The sequence below is a fragment of the Monodelphis domestica genome, chromosome 7, assembly GCF_027887165.1.
Source record: "Monodelphis domestica isolate mMonDom1 chromosome 7, mMonDom1.pri, whole genome shotgun sequence".
NCBI classification, from domain to species: Eukaryota; Metazoa; Chordata; class Mammalia; order Didelphimorphia; family Didelphidae; genus Monodelphis; species Monodelphis domestica.
Genome location: NC_077233.1, coordinates 208,167,602 through 208,190,378, shown reverse-complemented (window position 1 = coordinate 208,190,378; position 22,777 = coordinate 208,167,602). Strand labels below are relative to the sequence as shown.

At 41.1% G+C, this 22,777-nt stretch overlaps 1 protein-coding gene and 1 long non-coding RNA gene across 5 annotated transcripts in view; one reads left to right on the top strand and one right to left on the bottom strand.

The window, feature by feature from the left end:
• Positions 1-427: 427 nt before the first annotated feature.
• ZNF629 (zinc finger protein 629) overlaps positions 428-22,777 on the bottom strand; it is a 43,731-nt gene continuing 21,381 nt past the window's right edge. For 2 of the 3 annotated variants that reach the window (XM_007498504.3, XM_016423952.2), the window contains exons 3-4: positions 6,892-7,000; positions 428-6,719 (exon numbers count right to left, since the gene is read on the bottom strand). In XM_007498504.3, coding sequence (XP_007498566.1) covers positions 4,249-6,719; positions 6,892-7,000 — 2,580 coding nt within the window. In that variant the 3' untranslated portion in view covers positions 428-4,248. Of the gene's footprint in view, positions 6,720-6,891; positions 7,001-9,875; positions 10,126-22,777 lie in introns of those variants that run through there. The other variant, XM_007498505.2, reaches the window with a different exon arrangement.
• Positions 10,102-22,114, top strand: LOC103096291 (uncharacterized). 2 transcript variants are annotated; one of them, XR_008913677.1, is made up of 3 exons: positions 10,102-10,206; positions 15,353-15,442; positions 21,471-22,114. It is a non-coding gene; the product is annotated as an uncharacterized LOC103096291 (long non-coding RNA). The 2 variants fall into 2 exon arrangements; XR_001623385.2 differs by lacking the exon at positions 21,471-22,114 and adding an exon at positions 18,797-19,227.

Here is a 22,777-nt window from a genome sequence, read left to right as displayed (position 1 = left end):
GGTGCATCAGGGTCTAGGATGGTTGAACTGAAACACCTTCTCCTGGCTACAGCTTTACAATAGTGTTAGGCCAACTTGTGTTTTGGGGCTGATGCTTCCAACTGCCACCAGGGCACCACTTTTCATGTTTGGTCCTTGTGATCAGATACCATGTTACTCGACCTTGTCAAACCCTGTGCTGGGGCTTTACAAACACTAACTTGTGCCTTTTCTAGCCCTTCCAGACTACTGGGAGGAACAAAAGTTAGCTTTTCACTTAGGGACAAATAAGTTCTCATTTGAGCCATCTTGTGCCAATGATGCGTTTAGGTCTCGGGTTCCTCATTGGCACTCGCCATTGGGAGCACCCAGATGCGACTGGTCCTGAAGCGTGGGATCCTGGTCCATTTTGTTCCAGGGTGAAGGAGGAGACAGAGGCAGGAAGAACTCGGGAAATCGCATTCCCTTTATTCTCTTCAGCTACTCCACACAACCACCAGCGACACAACAATGTTTCTGACACACAAACACTCAAAGGAGGGGACCCCTCCCAGCCCACTGGTCTGGAAAACGAGGAGCCGTGGGACAGTGAGGAGAAGCCAGGCCACCCTGACCTAGGCTATGGGGTCTGGCGTCTATTCACATCTTGAACCTGGTTAAAGGACGTTGCGCCTCACTGCTCGCATGGTTTCAGGTCTCTCCATCACTCAGCATCCCCAGGGCTAGCATGTTCCCACCCAATAGCTCTGAAATCTTCCAGGCTATCTCAAGGCCCTCCAACTCCACTCCTTCCAAGACAGTTCCTTGCTTCTCCGTCACACTGTCTCCAGCTTGCTGGGTCTCCTCAGAGCCTTCCTCACTGACCTCTGCAGGAGACATTCTATTGTACTGGGGGTCCAACACTGCAGTTCTAGAATGAGGGGGAGTGACAAGGATCAAGCAGGATGGATCCTGTCAAGGGTGGTCCCTCCTGAAGCTCACTTACTTGACCCATCTTCAAATGTAGCTAGCTCTGGGATGAAAAACATTAAAGCATAACAAGCTGATGTTCCTGATTCTAGGGTGGGGCAAAGTCAATTGGGAGATGACGCTGACATGGTGTGACTGCAAATCCAAGCCATGGAGATGCATGGGGCAGCAGGGAGCAAACAAAGCTGAACAGAATAGTTAAGGTCACCAGCCCTGGAATTGGAGATCCATGTATAGGACTGAGTAAGTTTGGGGGAAAGAAAATTGAAAGCACTGGATCCAAAAGGCTCTCTGACCTCTTCCCCCTTTCTGCCTTGAAAACTCCAAATCCCAACCAGATCAGGTTCCCACCCTAAACTCCGTATTAGAGAGAAGACCCCAATCCCTCCCCCCCGACCCTCTAACATGCGATCATCCTAATATTCTACACCCTATCTCCTCTACACAGCCTACAGTACAACCCTCATAGGGCTGGTTTCTGAGAACTACCCTCAGCTACTGCTCTCCCCTACAGGATTTTCCCTGGGACTTTATAGGGTTTCCCCTCCTATAGCTCCTTAGGGCTTGCCATTCCTGTTTACTAAGGGGGTGGAGATATTTTTTGCCTAGCTTTATAAAGGTTTTATCTCTACAATTTATAGGGTATTTTTGCTTCTACTGGTTTAAAGGATTTTTATTTTTCTTCTAGACTTGTCTTCCCTTCAGTTTTGTAGAATTTATTCCCCCCATGACCACTGCAGATGCAAAAGGGATGTTTTTTCTCATACCTTTTTTCTAATCTAAAGGTATACATTTTCTCTCGGAGGGGGGAGGAATGTAAATCTATTAGTTTACCCATACAATTTTACAGGGCACCCCCTCCCATTGCAACATTACAGGGCTCTCCCAACTCCAGTCTGTCTGGGCTGATCATTGTGGTTTTAACTGTAGAAGTGGGTTCTCTTCTATATAATTTGGTGTTCCTTCCATAGTCAATTCCAGACTCCTAGGGTTTTATGACTTTATATAGAGAAGTGTTTTGGGGAGAGAATTTTTTGCCTATATTCCTAAAAGGAGCCTTCCCTCAGAGCTTAAGCATTTCCTTAATAGCTTTGTAGCTTCTCTTGGTGAAATTATTTCTAGGACTTTTTATCAAGTTTTATACAACAGGGATTCTTAGTTTTATGGCCAAGTCTTTGGGGACAGAATTCTCTTGTGCCATTTAACAAAATCCTTTCTCCTCTTACTTAAAAGAGGAATCTTCCACTGTATGCTTTAGGGACAGTCTCCTTTGAACTGTTTTATAGTTATCTCCCTTACAGTCACATAATCCCCACCCTCTTCCCCCTACCCCCATCTTCATTACTGGGTCATTTACTGTAGGCTTACATGATTTGTTTTCTCTCAGAAATTGGAAGGGGTAATGGGGGTACCTCCAAGAAAGCAAAGTTTCATTTCTTTGGGTTGTCCCCTTCTAAGGTTTTTGGTTACAAAGTACCGAGCTACCTAAAGAAAAGCTGGGCATGTAGAAGTCACCTCACTGCAGAGCCCCATAACCCCAGAAGGCACCTGGGAGCCTGAGATTAAAAGGAAAAAAACTGGGAGATTCAAGGAATAAGGGACAGGGGGGAAAACTAGCTGGGAAAGGGGACTACAGCCAACTTTTGATTACTGCAGGGTAAAAGTCCAATATTTAAGATTATCTTCCCTCCTGCCCAACTTGGCCATATCATTGCTTAGTAGATATTTGGGAAAGGCAAGAGTGAAGAATAAAAATGAAATGCCCATTGGTCCATCCTGTTTATAGCTCTTCATAAAAGTTTGGGTGGAAAATCAGGATCAGGTTGTTGGATCTAAATTTCAGTCTTCTAAGGCCTGTCCTTCTCCTCCTCCCACCTCCCCTGCGTAACCAAGAGGTGACTATAATTTGAAGAGAAGACTAAGGGAGAATTTAGTCACAGGCTTCAAGTCTCTAAAGGGCTTTTATTCTTTGGAGGATGATTAGCAGCTATTCTCTCTCTCTCCATAAGAGAACAGAACAAGAGGAAATGGGCTATTGCTGCAGCAAATTGAAATGGAGGTTAGACATCAGGAAGAACTTCCTAGGAGAAATTCAGAACCTGAGAAAAGGGAGGAGGAAAACTGAAATCTTTCTCTGGAGAAGAGACCTCAACAGATCTGAGCAGGCCTCCATCTGTGGAGTTTTGTCACCACTAATCTGGTAAGATTTTTGGTGACATAATGGGAAACAAAGTTTCCTCTAAAACATATTCTGCTGTGGCTTATTTGACCAAGAAAATCTTATGTCCACACACTCTCCTGAGGTTTGAAGAGGCCTTCCAATATTTTTATGCTGGCATTTTTAAACTCTTTCCCCACAAAAATTTCATAGTTGCAAAGGGGTTTCCAAGTTATTCTGCCTTCACAATTTCAGGGGTTTTTCCCTTCAAAAAGACAACTTTTTTTCTAGTTTTAAAGGATCTCCATATTCCTTTTCTTTTCCTCCAACCCCCCCACAAAATAGGACTTTTATTTTTACAGGATTCCCCTCCACAATTTATAGGACTTTTCTCTTTCCATTTCAAAGACCCCCCTCCCCCCTTGTAGACATTTTGGGATTTTCCCTGTTTAAATGGTTTGTCTAAGCTTTCCTCATTCTGGATTAACAAGGGCACATTTTCTTTAGAAGGATTCCCATTAACTTTCCTTTATAATTTAGTGTAAATTCCCTGACCCCTGATCCTTTCCCCCTACACCTCCCCCCAACAATTTAACTGGGATTTCCCCCAAAGGAATCATTCAGGACAGGTTCTAAGAGATGATTCCTCTGCTAACTTTTCAGGAAAGAGAGGGAGGTTATTCTACAATTGTAGAGAAGTTGTTTCCCTGTATCTTTTTAGGGGTTTCCTAACTTAAGAGCTTTATAGTATTTTCCCTCCCTTTCTAAACCCTATAGTTTCACAAGGATTTTCATACAGTTTTATAGGGATGTCTAGAGACATAATGAGCTTTCTTCCTACAATTGTATAGGGTTTTCCCCACTAAAATGTATAGGGTTTTTCTGCTACAGACTTATAGGGTTTTCTTCCTACATGTTTATAGGGGTTTCTACCCCCAACAGTTTTTTACTTTACAGCCTTATAAAGGGTTCCCCCCCAACTTTGCAGGGTTTTCCCATCACTGATGCGTAGAAATGATTTTCTCTCAAGTGTCCTTCCTTCCTTACAATCTTTTTTTTCTCCTTCCCCCCTATAATTTAATAGGGCAGTTAGGGTATTTCCTCTCATGACAGAGAGTGTCCCCATGCCTCCTACTTTAGTCTCATAGGGTGACACCAGGATGGCTACCCCGGTGAAGGAGAAGGGTCGTGGTTTCTGTGAAGCCTTCCCCACACTCAGGACATATATAGGGTTTCTCTCCTGGTTGGGTTTTAGGGGCTTCACATTGACTGCTGCTTTTTATCACAGGGGATGCCTCCCCATCCTGGCTCATAGGCAGTGAGGCTGGTTCTGGAAGGGTCTCCCCAGGTGTGTGGGGCTTTTCTTGGGTGTGGCTCCCTTGATGCCGGATGAGAGCCAGTCGGTCCAGGAAAGATATACCACAGACAGAGCAGCTGTAGGGCCGGGCCCCCAAAGGGCTCTTGAGGTGCTCTAGGAGAACAGAGGAGCTTTTATAGGTTTTTTCTCCTGCATGGACCTTCTGGTGCTGCAGGAGCTCAGAGCTAAGGCTGAAGCTCTTTTGGCACTCAGGGCATTTGAAGGGTTTCCCACTCAAGATGGGGCTGGGTCCTGCCCCTTCCCCAACACCAGTTCTAAACTCAGGAAATATATAGGGTTTTTCATTTCCATGGGTGAGCTGATGCTGAAGGAGCACAGAACGGTCCAAAAAGCTTTCCCCACAGTGAGAACAGATGTAGGATTTGGGGGAGAGCAGTTCCAAATTTTGACCAAAGCTTTCTCGACCCTCAAGGTTTTTAGGGGTTGGTCCAATATGGTCCGAGTTGTCACCCTTCTCAGCACCTGAATAGGATTTCCTCCCAAGTAAGGTCCTCTGAGGGCGGAGCTGAGAGGGATGGGGAGATGGACGTTCAGTACCATCAGTGGTTTTGTATGGGTTTTCTCCAATATGTATCCTCTGATGCTGCATAAAAATAGACTCATCATTAAAGCCCTTGCCACACACCAAACATTTGTGTGGTTTGGCTCCAGGAGGTGGGAGCAAAGCCGATTCCCCAAGCCCCATGGAGAATTTATAGGATTTCTCTCCTGCTGGACTGGCTGGCTCTGTCCCATCCCCAAGAGCTCCCCCAGAAGGGGGCTTTCCTCCTCCATGTATTAGCCGATGTTGCAAGAGCTCAGCTGCATCCACAAATGCCTTTCCACACTCTGGGCACAAGAAGAGGTTCTCATCCATGTGGGTACGGACATGGGTGATGAGGTTGGAGCTCTGGCTGAAGCTCTTACCACACTCAGGACATTTGTAGGGTTTCTCCCCAGTGTGGGTGCGCCGGTGCTGAATGAGATGGGAGCTTCGGATGAAGCTCTTGCCACAGTCAGGGCACTTGTAGGGCTTTTCACCAGTGTGGATGCGCTGATGTCGGATGAGAGTGGAGCTCATGATGAAGCTTTTGCCACAGTCGGCACAGATGTATGGCCGCTCTCCTCGATGGATGCGCTGGTGGTTAATGAGGTTGGAGCTGACGCTAAAGCTCTTGCCACACTCAGGGCATTTGTAGGGTCGCTCGCCTGTGTGGGTGCGCTGATGCCGCAACAGCGTGGCACTAAGGGTGAAGGTCTTCCCACACACTGGACACTTGAAGGGGTCCTCCCGTAGGTGAGTGCGCTGGTGCTTGATGAGGGTGGAGCTGTGCCCAAAGCTTTTGCCACATTCTAGGCACTCATAGGGCTTCTCTCCGGTGTGTGTGCGCTGGTGCTGCGTCAGTTCCGAGCTCTGGATAAAGCTCTTGCCACACTCGGTGCACCGATACGGTTTCTCCCCTGCATGGATCTTCTGGTGCTTGAGGAGGTTGTGGTTCTGGCCAAAGCGCTTGCCACACTCAGTGCACTTGTAGGGCTTCTCCCCTGTGTGGGTGGCCTGGTGCTGGATGAGGTCTGAGCTGCGGTAGAAGGCACGTCGGCACTCTCCACACTTGTAGGGCTTCTCACCCGTGTGGGAGCGTTGGTGCTTGATGAGGTTGGTGCTCTGGGTGAAGGCCTTCTCACACTCAGTGCACTTGTAGGGCTTCTCGCCCGTGTGTGTCCGCTGGTGCTGCACCAGGTTGGAGCTCCAGCTGAAGCACTTGCCACAGTCAGGGCACTTGTAGGGCTTCTCGCCTGTATGGGTGCGCTGGTGCTGCACCAAATGGGAACTCTGGGTGAAACTCTTGCCGCACTCAGAGCAAGTATTGGGGCGTTCACCTGTGTGGATACGCTGGTGTCGGAGCAGCTTGGACCACTGGCTGAAGCTCTTACCACACTCGTTGCAGATATAAGGTTTGTCACCCCCTGAGGGCCGGCCCTGGACCAGCTCCCGAAGGCTGGGTTCACTGGCTGTCACTATTGGGGGGCTGTTCCAGGTGGTCAGGGCCCCCCACTGCCAGCCTGCCTCACAGGCCTTGGTCCAATCAGAAGGGGTGGGAACTGACTCAGAGACTGGATTATCCAAAGGAATCTCCTCCAGGGGCATCTCTGGGGGATCCTTGAGTTCTGGACTATGGGGTGGGTCTCCCAAAGGTATCTCATCCCCTGACCCCTCTGGCTGAAGATTCTCCTCCTCATTTTCACTTCTAGCACCTATGAGAGAAAGGGAAAATCCAGGCTCCAGTCCCTCTCAGAATCCAGGGGTTCAGACCCATCATGTCCCTTTGATTTCCCCCTAGACCTGTTCCCCTCCCAAAATCTTGACAATCTACTCCCCAGTCTGTCTCTTGCCTTAGGTCCACAATTCTCTTCTTGTTCCCCTCACCTTTATGACCATCTCTCAGGCTCTCCTCGGGGCCCTGGAGATCTGGGCCCCATAACTCTGCCCCTTGTTCCATCCTAGAGATCAGGGCCGATGTGGGGTTCAGGGGACCCTAGGGAAGGAAAGAGATGTGAATGTGACAGGGCTGGGAACTAATTTTGCACACTGAAGACAATGAAGGACTTAAATGTGGTGTGAAAGTTAGACTCTGCTCATATTCATTCTCTCTGAGGACATTTTCTTTCTCAGGTCTTAATATGCTTCTTCCCAGGCTTAATTCCTCCTCTTTTTGGGGGGTTCTTGGTTTCCTCTTTTTCCTCTGGACCAGTTTCTTGCTCTAGATTTTGGTTTTTTAAAGAAATTGGTAAGGTAAATTAAGAAGCCCAATTAAAAGCTCATTAAGCTTAAATACTTTGAACTCTGTTTTGGGCTCAGGAGGCATTAGACCTCCCACAGTGGGGTGGGGGAGAAGATATGAGGTTCTCACCCCATACCATAGATGCCTAGGGGCTGGGAAATCAGGCAAAGTAAACCTGTTATTTCACCAATCACAGAAGCTCATTACAGCTCTAATTTTCCTCCTTAATAGAGCTGCTAATTAAGGCCAATAAATGCTTTCTTTATGAGGCTTAGAAAAAAAGCTGGGGTTGCCTTTGACATTTAAAGAGTTAAAAAAAATCACTTGCCTTGGGGAGAACAAGTTTTCCAACGGTATGGTATAGGAGTACTTCCCCCTTCCCCGTTATTCAAGTATTGGGACAACCTCAGGAAGATACTTGGGCTTGGCTTGCTGGTCTCAAGTGGAGAAGAAAAGTTGAGGTAGAAGAAGGTCTCATTACATTCACCTCTTAGAATCTAGATGTATGAGGTTATTAAGCATAGTCAAAAGAAGACTTTAAAAAAAGGTTGTCTCACAAAGAGAATCCCCATTATGCTTCAGGATCACTTTCCATAGATATCTCTTGAATAAAATGTACTTCTGAGCTGGGAAAAGAACAGATCTTCCTGGAGGCGAGGGAAAGGAGAACATGACCTAAAGAAGTATATCACATCTAGGTAAAATTTTAATTATTTCTTCTATGCTATAGATTTGATGCAGCGCCAGAACCAAACTAAAAATTAAGTAATTTCCACCTAAACCTTTTCACAACCTCAAATCCCTACTTACATTTTTTCTGAGATCAAGAAAAGATGATGCTAGCTCTTCAAATGATTAAAAGGAGCAAGGCACTCCCAGGTCTGTCTTTAAGACCTTCCAAAATATGTTTAAATCAATGCCTTTGAATAAGAAATTTCATATAAGGATACCAGAAAAAGAAATCAAAGGGGTCACAGTGGCCCCAAAGACAGACATGTCCTACTGAAAACTCCCCAACAAATAATGATGCCTACATATAAGAATGGAAAACAAGCTATAAAAATGGCAAGAGGAGGAGAATGCTGGACATGGGCTATTAATAGTATGCTGGAACCAGTTCCTATCAGCTATGCTAATTATTACATGTTCAGTGTGAGCATTTCTACCTCAGAAATTAATACAAGCTTCAAATGAGTACTTGATTTATTGTTCTGGTTTCTTAAGAAAGTAATGGAGAAAATGTTAATAATTCAGATTAAACTGAAAAGCCCATCATGCATAAATTTTATTTTTCAGAGAGCCAGTATTACATTTACCAGCATACCACTGAGTAGAGGATTTATAGAAGTGTTCTTGTGCTTGCATGGGAAGGGGAAATCTTGGAGAGGGCCCAAAGAAGAAAAAGAGCTGAAAGATTAAAGAGAAAGGGGAAAAGGCTATGTTGACTATGCTGTATCTTTTTTTCCTCTTCTCCAAGGGAAATATTACAAAGGATGTTAAGTAGGTAAGAAGGCTATTGGGCCTTAAGAAGCAGTTCTTTATCCCACAAGATTTTTTCTTAGATTAAGAAAAGCTTCCAACTGATGGATGCTTGGGAAAGGGTAAGCCTATCTGAAGACTAGAAAAGAGATAGGACAACTCCCTACCACCGTCTTCTCAATTCTTGCACTCTGCCAACTAGGGGAGAGATTTTCTCATTGCCTTGTTGCATATAAGCCTTGGGGAGAAGTGGGAAAGGTTCAATATGCCTACAAAAGATGGACAAGCAGGAGATTTGTGTATATATGTATACACAAATACAAGAATTGTAATTATCAGACTTGGTGATCCAGGGTGGGAAAGAAAGGGTTAGTAGAAAGCACTGGGCCTAAGTAAATCAGGGTGACTCAGAGTAATCACCAGGCCCACCTGAAGAAGAAAAGTATAAAAAACCAAAATAAATAAAAAGCAGGTGGGTGAAAGCCCTTAAAGTTTTCTGATTTCTCCCTTAAAAGATCCCAAAGGACCCAGTTGATTTCCTCTATATTTTGTAAGGACCCAAATGAAGGAGTTGGGGACATAAAAAGGAGAAGGAATCATCCTCAGGGTCACCCTGAAAAAGGGAGAGAGAGGAAAATTCAGACACCCTAACCTCCAGGACCTGACTCATCCCAAGACACAATTCTCTTAACAGAACTCAAGAATTCTGCCCCACATCCCCATCCCAATTCTCTCCTACTAAACCTTCCAATCTACAACCACAGCTCTAGCCGACACCAATAATCCTTGCACCCTTCTCAGAACCCGGGTCTTCTTTCAGAACTGAAGCATTAAGAGATCCTGCCCTGGAACCCCTAGTCTCTCTTTGGGTTTAATTCCATTTTCCCAGAATGCTCAAGCCTCAAAGTCCTCCCCATCAGCTTAGACCCCCTCTCTCTCTACCCAGAATCCTCTAGCACTCTCCTTTTCTCCCTCCACCCTAACAGCCCCCGCCCCCCACCCAGGGGAACAGGATGAGGAAAGGAAACTGTTTCCAGAACCCAGGTGTCCAGCTTCCCAGTCCTCCTAGGTTCTTTGTCTTTCCCCTTAGGCCACTCAGGCCCCTCACGACCGCCCCCATTTCCCATGAACCCAGGTGTCCCCGACTCACGGCTCTGGGGGCTGGGAAAAGCTGAAAGGCAGGATACAGCCCCAGGGGACTTAACCCCTTAGGTATCCTGCCTTAGGGTTTTGGCTAGGCGCTGAGGACTCTGGGGTCCTTCTCAGGGGGCGATCCCAGTCTGAGGACCCGGGACCAGTTCAGGGTGACTGGGACGGAGCAGGAAGTGACCCCAGCTTCCCGGGCCCCTCTAGCCTGGAGTCAGAGCGCCAGCTCTATGGGATTTAACCCTTCACTGCCCACAGCACCAGAAAAAAGGGGAACAGTGGAAGTCAGGGAGCTGGGAATCGATATTTACTCTTACACAGTAAGAAAGAATAAGGTAAGGAGGCAGGATCGTGAGGACTTTGGGGTGGGAGACAGAGCTTAGGGAGAAACTCAAAACACTCGAAAATATTTCCAGATTCAATTCTCATTTCTAAGTAGGGCATGGCAACATTTTCCAGAAAACCGGATATCTGATCCATCCGTGCCGATTTTCCCGGAGAGGTTTCAGTAGTTCCCTGTCCTTATTCTGGGTCCGAATGTGGAGAGGGACAGGGGCTGCCTGAGCCTAGGAGCTAAGAACAGTACTAATGCTATCAGAAGGCTTGGAGTGGAGGCAGGAAAGGATAGCCTAAATGTGAAATTATTTGCTCAAATTAAATATCTAAGAAATATGAAAAGGAAATCTAATTATACAAATAAATAAATCTGAGTACCTGATGGAGTTCTATGATGAGAGTTTGGGTCCCAGCTCCACCAGTAACTGAATCTTCTCTTGGCTTTTATGGGGGCCATTTGTTAAAATGAATGTCTTTCTGCATTTTTAATTGTCTCAAAACATTTTAATGCACCATGTTTTGCCTGTGCCCCAGATGCTTACATCTTTAAAAAGGTCATATTCCTGAAAGAATATATCCTCAATAATACTATTGAACTGTGTATCTAGGTGGCGGAGGCAGCAACACACAATAAAGGTTTTTCTTTTTTAAATGTTTTGGTTTCTTTCTTTTTCTTTTTTATACAACACCTTTGTTTCCAAATATTTTTGTCTCTGTTCTCCTATTGGTACAACCATAAGGATTTCCTTTCTAAAGGACAGCAGGATAGTCAGTAATCCTAATTACCATTTATCTAGAAGTTGCATGGACAGAAATGGTCTTTGTTTTTATATATCTCCACACCCAACCCACAACACCACCCCATCTTCTATGTTCTTCTACAATCCCTGTTCACAGCAGCCTGGTAAACAGTAGGAAACAGCATTGGCTTAGGGTCAGAAAACCTGAGTTCAGGTGCCCTCGACCTGACCTATAAGTGCTTGGTCATCTTTACCTTCCTGAACTTCAGTTTCTTCATCAGCAAAATGAAGATAATATGTACCTCACCTCCTTCAATGTGAAAATTATATGAGATAACACACATAAAAATTTAGTAACCATAAAACACTAAATAAATATCAACCATCTTTATTATAGTCTTCTCTATCTCTCCCAAAGATATCTCTCTTCCTCTTCACTATGCTTACAGATTCTTTTTTAATTCTTAGTTGGGTTGCCTGGTAGTCTCACTCAATGGAGTAGATCTCATAACCTTCCTTCCCTGAGGCAGGATGAGGATGATCCCTAAAATCTAGCTCCACCTCCTATTACCACTGTCCAGATACACTTTTTTTTTTTTTTTAATTTAAACCCTTACTTACTGTCTTGGACTCAATACTGTGTATTGGCTCCAAGGCAGATGAGTGGTAAGGGCTAGGCAATGGGGGTCAAGTGACTTGCCCAGGGTCACACAGCTGGGAAGTGTCTGAGGCCAGATTTGAACCTAAGACCTCCCATCTCTAGGCCTGACTCTCCATCCACTGAGCTACCCAGCTGCCCCCCCAGACACACATCTTAATTGCCCAAGTGTAATGTGCTAAGAGAGGCTGAAAATGCCATATCTAGGAAACAGCCATATCTAGGAACCAGTAATCTCTCAGGTCAAGCCTTCCACTGGTACTTGTCTGATTTTCCTAATCTTGATTTCGTTATTTCTTTTAATAGCATCACCATCTTCCCTAGTCCCCCAGACTCAGTTATCTTTTCTTGCTTCCTTCTCTGTCTCCTCCCTTCTCCCCCATCTTACTGGTTCCATTGGTTCTTCTTTCACAATGTTTCTTGAATCCATCTTTTCCTTTCTAATCCCATTTCCTTAGTCAGAACATTCTAAGGACTACCTGTCATGGATGCTATAAAGGGGATTACTGCATGAAGTAGGAGATTTGTCTTGATGACTTCTACAGTCTCATCCAACTCTGAGATTCTGCAATTCTAGTGTATATCTCTCATCCAACTCTTACATCCTCCTAATTGACATCTGTCTCTTCTCCCTACCAGTCCTCCATACTTCAATAACCCTGAACCTCTAATAGTCATGTTAAATTGCCTAAAACAACATTTTCATCAGATCACTCTTCTGTTCACAAACTTTTGATGGTCCCCTATTCCCTACAAAAGGATTTTTCTGTTTCAAATAATGGAAATTAGTGCATTCTCCATGCACCCATATTTCCAACCATTAAATTCTTCTTATCTTCTTATCATCGGTATCTTGATTTATCCCAAACTGACTTCTTCATCAATCAATCAACAAACTAATTAAGCATCTACTATCTACCAAATCATTGTGTTGGGCTTTGGAAATAAAAATACGAAAAATGAAACAATCCCTATTCAATTTTTGTAAATTAATGACAGGATGATGTATACGATATATACATGTATAAGTGTATACAGAATAAATATTAAATACAGAGGAATTTGGGAGATAAGTTACCAGCACTTATGCTCAAGCTGTGTCTTAAAAGTGAGCTTCTATAAAATGGAGGTAAAGACTTTGGGGGGGAGTTGGTTCTTTTTTCCCCATCTTTTTGATTTAAGGAAAGAAGCCCCCAGCATGATCATCAGAGGGAGCTACATCAGTCTGGGAATCAGAATCCAGGTTAGATTTGTCTACTAGCATTGGCACCCCAAAGAGAGATTTTGGGGACTCTATCCCAGTGAAAAGATTTAATATAACATAATATGAGAAATAAACTATATTTTAAACCTAATCCCCTCCAAAAGACCTTGGTAATACTGGGGAGATGATGCCTCCAAAGTTGTTTTTATATTAGTTCTTGGTATGTATCTATGAAGTAAATATTCCTTTGAAAAAAATACTTGGTGTCAAATGGTTAAAAGGAAATGACATGCTAGTTATGGACAACTAATACCCCTCACCCTGCCTTCATAATGGAGGGAAACAGCCAATGGAAGTTCCTACCAATGCATAGAGAAGAGAAACCTCACAAACTCCTGAGTTCTTAAAGACTGAGACCAGAGTAAACACATTATACATGTTTGAAGGAAATAGGGAAGACAGAAGTAGAAGGGGGAAAGTTAATGTCTGGAAAGGGGAAAGGGAAGACTGAGATTGCAAAGTACTGGAGAAGATAGGAAAGAATAGGATGAAGAATACATGTAAAGCAAGGGCATCATCTTTCCCAGAAACTAGATCAGCTTTCTTAAAAGTGATACATTTTTGCCAAAAGCATTACCACCATATATTCAAAACTTATAAGCAAAAAAAAAAAATCTTCTAGGCAAAGCTCTATACTAGTTGTGATTATCCAAACTCTCAAGGTAGAAACCTAGAAAGTCAGCTTTATCTTTTTCTCTCCATTCATTAGGTCCACTTTCTCACCATCCACAATCACCAAGTAATTCCTTCCTTTGAAATGTCTCATTCTCTATTCTCAGTCCTCTCTTCATATTACAGGGATTTATCAACATATACCTACAAGATCTTTTTAAGTGGTTTTCCCAGTTTTCAGCTTTTCCTTTCCTTTCCAAACAATTTTGCTGCTAAGCTACTTTCTTAAAACACTATTTTCTTCATGTTAGCCTACAATGATATTTGTAAACAATGTGAAGTTTGTGGTAGTGCACAAAAAATTTTTATGCACTTTATTAAAATGTTTTTTGGTGGTGGAGACTAAGTAAAAAAATTTTTTGAAGTTAACAATGGTTTCCTGTTGCTTGCTCCTTCAAATGCAAACGTTAGCCCAGGTTTTCAAGACCTTTCCATCCCCATTTCCTATTCCTCCCCAATATGCATACTCAATTTTAATAACATAGGACTCATTAGCCTCCACTCTGGGTTCATTTCTGTCTCAATGGCTTTGTTTTCACTATTTACCCTGATAGAACAATATCCCTTCTCTTATGGAGACTACTCAAAATTCTATTCATCCTTTAAAGCATTAGTGTCAAATTCAAATAGAAACAGGACCTACTAATATAGATATAAGGATCCCTAGGGACTAAATATCAACAGTTTTCTAAACCATAATATTATTTATGTTTATTATATTTTTATTTAGTTTGTTCAACATTTCCCAATTACATTTTTAATCTGGTTCAGGTCACTTGGATCACTTATAGGCTTTGTGTTTGACAACGCTTTTGAAATCTATTTCATGTCCTTTATGAAGCGTTCTCTGACTATGCCAGAACACAATGGTCTCTCTCTTTTTGAAGCATTTATTGTATATTACCTGTTTCATAAAAGAAAAATTTTTCCCAAGATTGTAAGCTCTTTTAAAAAAAGCCATGCTGTAGCCTTCACATGGATCCTCTACTATCCAGCAAATAACTAATTTCTTAATTAAGTCTTATATTTCTCTTGGTATTTAGTACATCAAAGAGCTAGGTTATCATACTTTATATTTAATAGGTGCAACCATATTTCATAATCATTAAATCACAGAAATTTTAACTAAGAACTCAAGAGACCACCTTACCCAATGTTCTCGCCTCGATAGGCCAAGTTCAAAAAGGTTAAGTGACTTGCCAAAGGTTAACAGAGAAAACAGTGGTAAAATAAGAGACTGGAATCCTAATCCCTGACACATATTCCAATGCTCTTACCACCACACTAATAAATTATTCATATTTTAGAAGTTAATTTCTTACTTTACTAAATCTATAACATCAAAATTCCTGACACAGCTGAAGTGTTTAGACTTCATTCCCTAGGATTCCCTGGGGCCCAGGAATTGGTTAATGAGAAAAACTCCTGGACTCTATGTCCTGGTAGGTTACAGGTCTGGACCCAGAATCACTAGGTGAGAACACTGGTGGGATGGGGGGGGGGGGGGGAAGAGTTTAAAAAATAGGACTGCTACAGGCACTCATGCATACATATGGGATGGATTTAATAGAGGCTAGGAGGGCAAAAGTCTGTAGAGCAGCCCTCAGATGGCATTCCTGAACCCAGGGATTGTGGCAGAATCCTGAGGATACCAGAACTCAATGAGAGGCTTTATTCTCTAGTCTACCCCTAGGGTTCTCAAGAGAATACCAGCCTGCTCCAAGAGGCATCCACATGTAAAGGGGAGGGGGTGGGGGGAGGGGGAAAGGGGCAGACCAACCTATGAGCTTCATTTTTACATGCATGCACAGGATACTTGACTGATACAATCCTCACAATCTTTGGAACATGTGCAGAAATTCCACAGCAAGCTTTCTGATCAAGAGTAGAGCTGGAACCAGGTAAGTGCTATTTTTATTAAATTGGCTCAACCAACAGAGCAACTCATATTTTCTCCAATTGTTTAGATCTGACTTTATTTTTTGTGACAAGTGTTTTGTAATTGTGTTCACATTATTCTTGAGTTTTTCCTGGCAGGTAGACACCCAAATATTATATATTATTTACAATTCACTTAAGTGAAGCTTCTTTTTCTACCTCTTATTGCTGGGCTTTATTGGTAATATTTTTAAATGCTGATGTGGATTTGTTTTATATCCTACAACTTTGCTAAAGTTGTTGATTATTTCAAGAGTTTTTTATTTGAATCTTTAGGATTCTCTATGCATTTCATTATCATCTGCAAAGAGTGATAGTTTGCCCATTCCTTTTTATTCTTTACTTGCTATAGTTAGTATTTCTAGTGCAATATTGAATACTAGCGATGATAATAGGCATCCTTGTTTCACTCTTGATCTTAATGGGAAGGCTTCTAACATCTTCATTACAGATAATGCCTGCTAATGGTTTTAGAAACTATTTATCATCTTAAGGAAAGCTCATTAATTCCTATGCTCATTAGTATTTTTAATAGGAATAGATGTGTTGTGTCAAAGGCTTTTTCTCGCATTTACTGAGATTAATCAGATGATTTCTGTTGGATCTATTATTCACGTACACAAATTATGTTGATGGTTTTCTAATATGGAATCAGTCCTGCATTCCTGGAATAAATTGTATCTGAGCATGATGTATGATCTTTGTGATATATTACTGTAATCTCTTTGGTGGTATTTTATTTTAAAAATTTGCATCAATATTCATTAGCAAGATTGGCCTAGTTTTCTTTCTCTGTTTTTGCTTGTCCTGGTTTAGGTATCAGTACCATATTTGTGTTTTAAAAGGAATTTGAGAGGATGGAACCTGGAAAACATTCAAAAGGCATTAACCAGCGCAAGTGTTTCTTCTTTTCTCTATTGAGGCTGGTATTTGAGGAGGACAAGTTTCTGTGGGTTTATGAGGTGGGGGAGAGGTCTCAAGCTCTCTTTCACCAGAGCCAACATGAAGCCATGAGTAGATGAGCCAGTTGTTGTTTCTGCCTTTGTGAGTTGTCTGTCCTTTCCTGCTTTTAGGAGAAGGAGATTTTAGATGAAGGCTACAACCTTGTAAAATTCAGGTTTGGAGATTAAGTCACTAGAAGTCTGGGTGCTAGAACCCAAGTTAGGAGCAAAAAATTGAGGGACCCGGCCCAGCAAGATCAGACAGGGGAACTCATCTATCTGCTGGCTATCCCACATTTGGTGGAATGAGTGCTATACAGATATTGCATTAAGTTTAAGCCAGAGACAATGGTCATATAGAGAAGAGTGTGCTGCTCTCTACTTGTGCCACCAAGTGTAGAAAATGTTTTTACTTCTCTTTTTGCCATATCTTCATAGAAAAGATCCCGTGTTTTAATTGATATTAGTTAAATGGAACTGGGGTACTAGATGAGAGGAATTAGCCAACTGTTTTATAGAAAGGTATCCTAAAACTATTAGATATATTCTTGAAGTCTGAGGATAAGAGGTTACTGACCTTGCTCCAAGAAAGCAAATCCAGAGAATTACTATATGTGCATCTCAGTAAAGTAGATAACATTACATCCTCATATTTTTATTATTGGAACATGAGTTCAAAGTGACTGTGTCTCTCTTCCAACATGCTATAGAAGGAACAATGAGGATTAAGGAGTTTTATTAAAAGCTCCCTGGAGTTTGAAGATGGTTTCACTCCTCCCTCTATGTATGAAGGCAAAACATGTATTTATTACTCAATTATGTTTCCCTTGTTATTCATGTCAATAGCAGATGGCATAGCACCGGGAAGAGAAATCTGGCCTTAGAACTGAGAAGACCTGGGTTCAGACCCTACTCTGAACATTGAGTTTATTTAAAAGGAATCCAATATCCTTTCCCAAGACTCAAATGATTTTGAGCCTGTGCTTCTACCAGATGGGATTATTTTCTTTAAAATATTTTCAGCCCATTGCCCAATTGATAATTGGTCATATAAACAAGCAATTTTCAGAAGAAATCAAATTATCTATAGTCATATAAGAAAATGCTCTAAATCACTGTTGATTAAAAAAGTATAAATTTAAGCAACTCTGAAGTATCAGAAGTGTCAAATACTTCTGATTTGGGATGTGGGAAAATAGATACACTAATAAACTATTAATGGAATAGTGAACTAATAAAATTATTCTGGAGAACAATTTGGAATTATGCCCAAAGGGCTGTAAAATAGTGGCCACCCTTTGATCCAGCAATATATCACTCCTGAGAACTTACCCCAAAAGAGATCAAAGGAAAAGGAAAATGGCTTGTAGGTATAGAAATAATTATAGCAGCAATTTTTGTAGGGGCAAAGAATTGGAAATTGTGGAACAGCTATGTGGCTCAGTGGATAGAAAGCCAGGCCTAGAGACAAGATGGTCCTGAATTCTAATCTGGCCTCAGACACTTCCTAAATATGTGACGCAGGACAAGTCACTGGACCCCCATTGCCTAGCCCTTACCACTCTTCTGCCTTAGAACTGATTCAGTATTGATTCCAAGACAAAAAGTGTTATTAAAATTTAAATTTAAAAAAAGAATTGGAAATTGAGGAGATGCTCATCGACTGGAGAATGCTGAACAAGCTGTGACATGATTGTAATAGAGATTCATAGTGCTATGGGAAATAACAAGGAGAGTAGTTTCAGAACAAATCATAGCAAGACCTATATGAACTAGCAAAATAAAGTGAGAAGAAGCAAGAGATCATTGTGCGCAGTAACAACAAAGTTGTAATGATGATCAATTCTGAAAGACTTGGCTACTCTGATCAATACAATCATCCTGGGCAAATGGGCTAAGGATTGAGGGTAACCAACAGGCTTCAAAGCCAGTGACTTAGGGGGATGTCTACCCCCAGCCTGTGAAGACTTCGACTTCAGGAAGAGGAAGATGAGAACAAACTGTTCCAGCAGCCATGAAGGCAACAGAAACAGGCTTTGTGGAATGCTTAGAGCTTGGTCAGACGTCAAAGATGCCAATGTCATTCATTGTATCCCGGACCATTGCCAGTCTTGACTTTTATATTGCCATTAGATTTTCCCCCCAGTACTTTCCCCTATGATATTTCCATTTATTTATATCTAGAAGTACCTAATTACTTACATGTTTTCTCCCCCTCCCCACTTTCCTCAAACTCCCAATCTTACTCACTACAGTTGGTATTATCTGCTGCTGTTAATTGAGGTAATCAAGTGTGAGCTCCTTCTTTCTCAACACTAAATGTAAGAGGCTTTCTCTGCAACTACTTTTTTCTTTATTCTTTATTCTTCATTATAGTCCTGAATCTTCAACTGACTATTCGACATACCCAACTAGATATCCCATAGGTTCTGCAAACAACATGTCTGAAACAGAATTCATCAGCCTTCTCCAAAAATCCAGCCTTCTGAATTGCTATTTCTCTGAAAGGTATAACCATCCTTTTAGTCACTTTGGTTTGCATTCTTGGGCCATCCTCCATTCCTCATTTTCACTCACCTCCAAATATCTAATCAATTTCTAAATTCTGTCAGATCCATCTCCACAACTTTCACCTCCACCCTCTTCTCTAAACTCCCACCACATACTAGATCAGATTCTCATTATCTCTCAACTAAATTATTACATTAGCCCCCTTAGTCTCCATTGCCTGAATCTTTCCCCTTTCCAAGGCATTATCCAATGTTTCTACCAAAGAAATATTCCTAAAGCCCAAGTCTGGAAGGCTGGCCATATCACTCAATAAGCTTCAGTGACTCCAAGATTAAATAAAAACTTCTTTGACATTTAAAAACCTTCACAACCTAGTGCTAACTTATCATTTTAGGTTTATTTTTGTTGCTCAGCTGTTTTGGTCATGTATAATGCCTTGTGACTCCATTTGGGGTTTTCTTGGCAAAGATCTTGGAGTAATTTACCATTTCCTTCTCCAGCTCATTTTACAGATGAAGAACTGTGGCAAACATAGTTAAGTGACTTGCCCAGGGTCACAGAGTTAATAAGTATCTGAGGTCAGATCTGAACTCAGGAAGATAAGTTTTCCTGACTTCAGGCTTGGTATTCTACCAATTGAGCCATCTAGCTGCCCCTCTAGGCTTATCCTCTTCAAACATTTTTCAGTCTACTTAAGTTGGCCTTCTTGCTATTTCTTAAATAAAATAAAATAAAATTAAATTCCACCTATCATCTTTATACAAACTTTTATACAAATTGCCCTTCCATGCCTGAGATATATTCTGTCCTTACCTCTTAGAAGACCTAGTTTCCTACAAAGTTCAGCTCAAATACCATCTCCTACATGAGGTCTTTCCTAATCTTATCATTTGATAGTTTTTCCTCCAAAAAAATGACTTTGACCTTATCTTAAATATTTTTATATATGTTGTTTCTCCTCACAGGATATAAACTCCTTGAAGCCAGAGATGTTCGTTTTTGTACTTGTATCCCCAGAATTTAGCAGTGTCAAGCACAAAGTTGATGGTTAATGAGAGTTTGTTTGATTATTTCCACTTTCTGTCTTATAAAATATTTCCAAGCTATATTCTCAATTTAATAATGTTCTTCTATCCTCTGGGACTTCATTCCTCAATTATTTTTTTCTTCTTTTTTTTTTTAAACTCCTACTTTCTGTCTTAGAATCAATAAGCATCAATTCAAGGCAGAAGAGAGGTAAGGGCTAGGCAACTGGGATTAAGTGACTCACCCAGGGTCACAGAGTTAGGAAGTAAGATTTGAATCTAGATCCTCCCGAGTACAGGCCTGGCTTTCTATCCACTGTGGTTTTTTTTCTTCAGTATCTTTGATCACTACCAGATCATATCATATATCATATAAATTTGAGCCTCAGATCTGTCACTTACCAGAGTTACATGATTTTGATTATGTTTCTGAACCTGTTTCTTCATCTGTAAAATAAGTTGGGTCATTGTTAAACTCACCACACAGGGTTGTTAATTAGAAAAGAGCTTTGAAAATTGTTAAAGCATTATATAGAAGTAGGCTACTTTTATTTTTTCCTCTCTACTTACTGAATTCCATTCAAACAAATATTTCTCAAGTGCCTATCTTATATATAAGACATTTCTGAGGGACTTATGAGAAAGAACACTATCCATATTCAAAGGAAGAATGATGGGAATAGAAACACAGAAGAAAAACAAATGCTTGGGTCGATAGGGATATGATTGGGGACGTAGACGGGAGGAGGGGAAGAAAGAACATGAATCTTGTAACTTTGGAAAAATGGTCTTAATTAATCAATTAAATAAAAATTTTTTAAAAGAATGGCTTAAAGAGGAGAAAGCCTAGAAGAAGGGAAACCAAGAAGGCTGTAGAAGGTTATTGTTGATAATCCAAGTGAAAGATTTTTGATGTGTTCCTCCCAGGGCTCACTCTCTCTTGCTCTCTATTTTTTCTTGATTTGTGTTCCTAGAACTGAGCACAGTGCCTGGCACATAGTAAATATTTAGTAATTATTTGTTGACCTCACTTGAATATAATAAAGGCTTAAATTAGGGTAGCTGAGTAGAGATGGATGAGAGTGATGCTGCAGTAGGCTAGATTAAATGTGGCAATTTAACAGATAAAGGAAAAGAGCAAAGAGTTAAAGATTAGTTATTGGTGTGGGTATTCTTTATATGCTGATACAGATCCCAAGTGCCTTCTTATTCTTAGCAATTCTTTTCTTAATTTAAAAATTAAATTAAATTAAAAACTGGATAAATCTTAATTTATCCATTTCTTTTTCTGGTCATTTATCTAGAATGTTTTATTTTATATTTAAAGCACTTCTTGTTGATCAAAGCCACTGTTGTCAATTTGATGCAGACTATTATTATCATGCCTACTGGTGAACTAAAGTTCACCCATAATTGTTATGTTTTGGAGATCATGTATTCCTTTAGCATCACTACAAGCAGAGTGACCTTTAAAAAATGTGTTCTCACATTTTTTTTTCACATCTCACACCTAGCAGATTGGCCAGTATGACCAAAGGAAAATAATACATGTTGAAGAGGATGTGGCAAAATTGGGACACTAATACAGTGCTGGTGGAGCTGTGAATTGATCCAACTATTCTGGAAAGCAATTTGGAACGATGCCCAAAGGGCTTTAAAAGAATGCATACCTTTTGATCCAGCAACCCCACTACTAAATTTGTACCCAAAAGAGATAATAATGAAAAATATTTGTACAAAAATATTCATAGCTGTGCTCTTTGGGGTGGCAAAAAATGGAAAATGAGGGGGTGTCCCTCAATTGGAGAATGGCTGAACAAATTGTGGTATATAATGGTGATTGAATACTATTGTGCTGTAAGGAATGTTGAACTGGAGGATTTCTATGTGATCTGGAAGAACCTCCAGGAACTGCTGGAGAGTGAAATGAGCAGAACCAAGAGAACATTATACACTGAGAGTGAAACACTGTGGAAAAATCCAAAGTAATAGACGTTGCTACTACAAGACAATCCCAGGAGACTTATGAGAAAGAATGCTATCTACATAGAGAGAAAGAACTGTGGGTAGAACCACAGAAGAAAAACAAATGACTTATTTATGTATATGGTTATATGATTGGGGGTTTTAGTTTTAAAAGATTGCTCTATTGCAAAAATGAATAATATGAAAATAGGTATAAGTGATAACATTTGTATAACCCAGTGGAAGTGCTTAATGGATCTGGGAGGGGGGAAGGGAAATAAAATAAATTATGTAAACATGGAAAAATATTTTAAAAATAAACATTTTTAAAGTGTTCATCTATAGTCACTGTTTCCATTTGCTTTCCTCTCATTCTAACCTCTCTTCCAAATTCACCACTCAACTGAAACTTCCCTCTTCAAGATTAGATACTAATTGCTAAAATGATGGCTCTTATCAGGTCTCATCCTTCTTTGACCATTCCTGCAAAATATGTGACAATGTTGAATATCCTCCTCAAACTACATTCTCTTTTTTCATTGGGTTTTTATGAAACTTCTCTCTCCTGATTCTTCTCCTACCTTTCAACCTACTCCTCAGTCTCTTTTCCTGAATTATGACCCATGACCTCCATTAATCAATGATGTCCTCCATGACTCTTGTCCTCTTTTCTCTATATATATATCCTTTTTCTTGGTGATCTCACTAACTCCTCTGGGTTTGATTATTATCTCCCAGATCCTAGTCTCTTTCTAATGTCCAATCTTATATCAACTGCCATTTGGATATCGACAACTAGATGTCATCACATCAGCATCTCAGACTCAAAATATCCAAGATGGATCTCATTATCTTT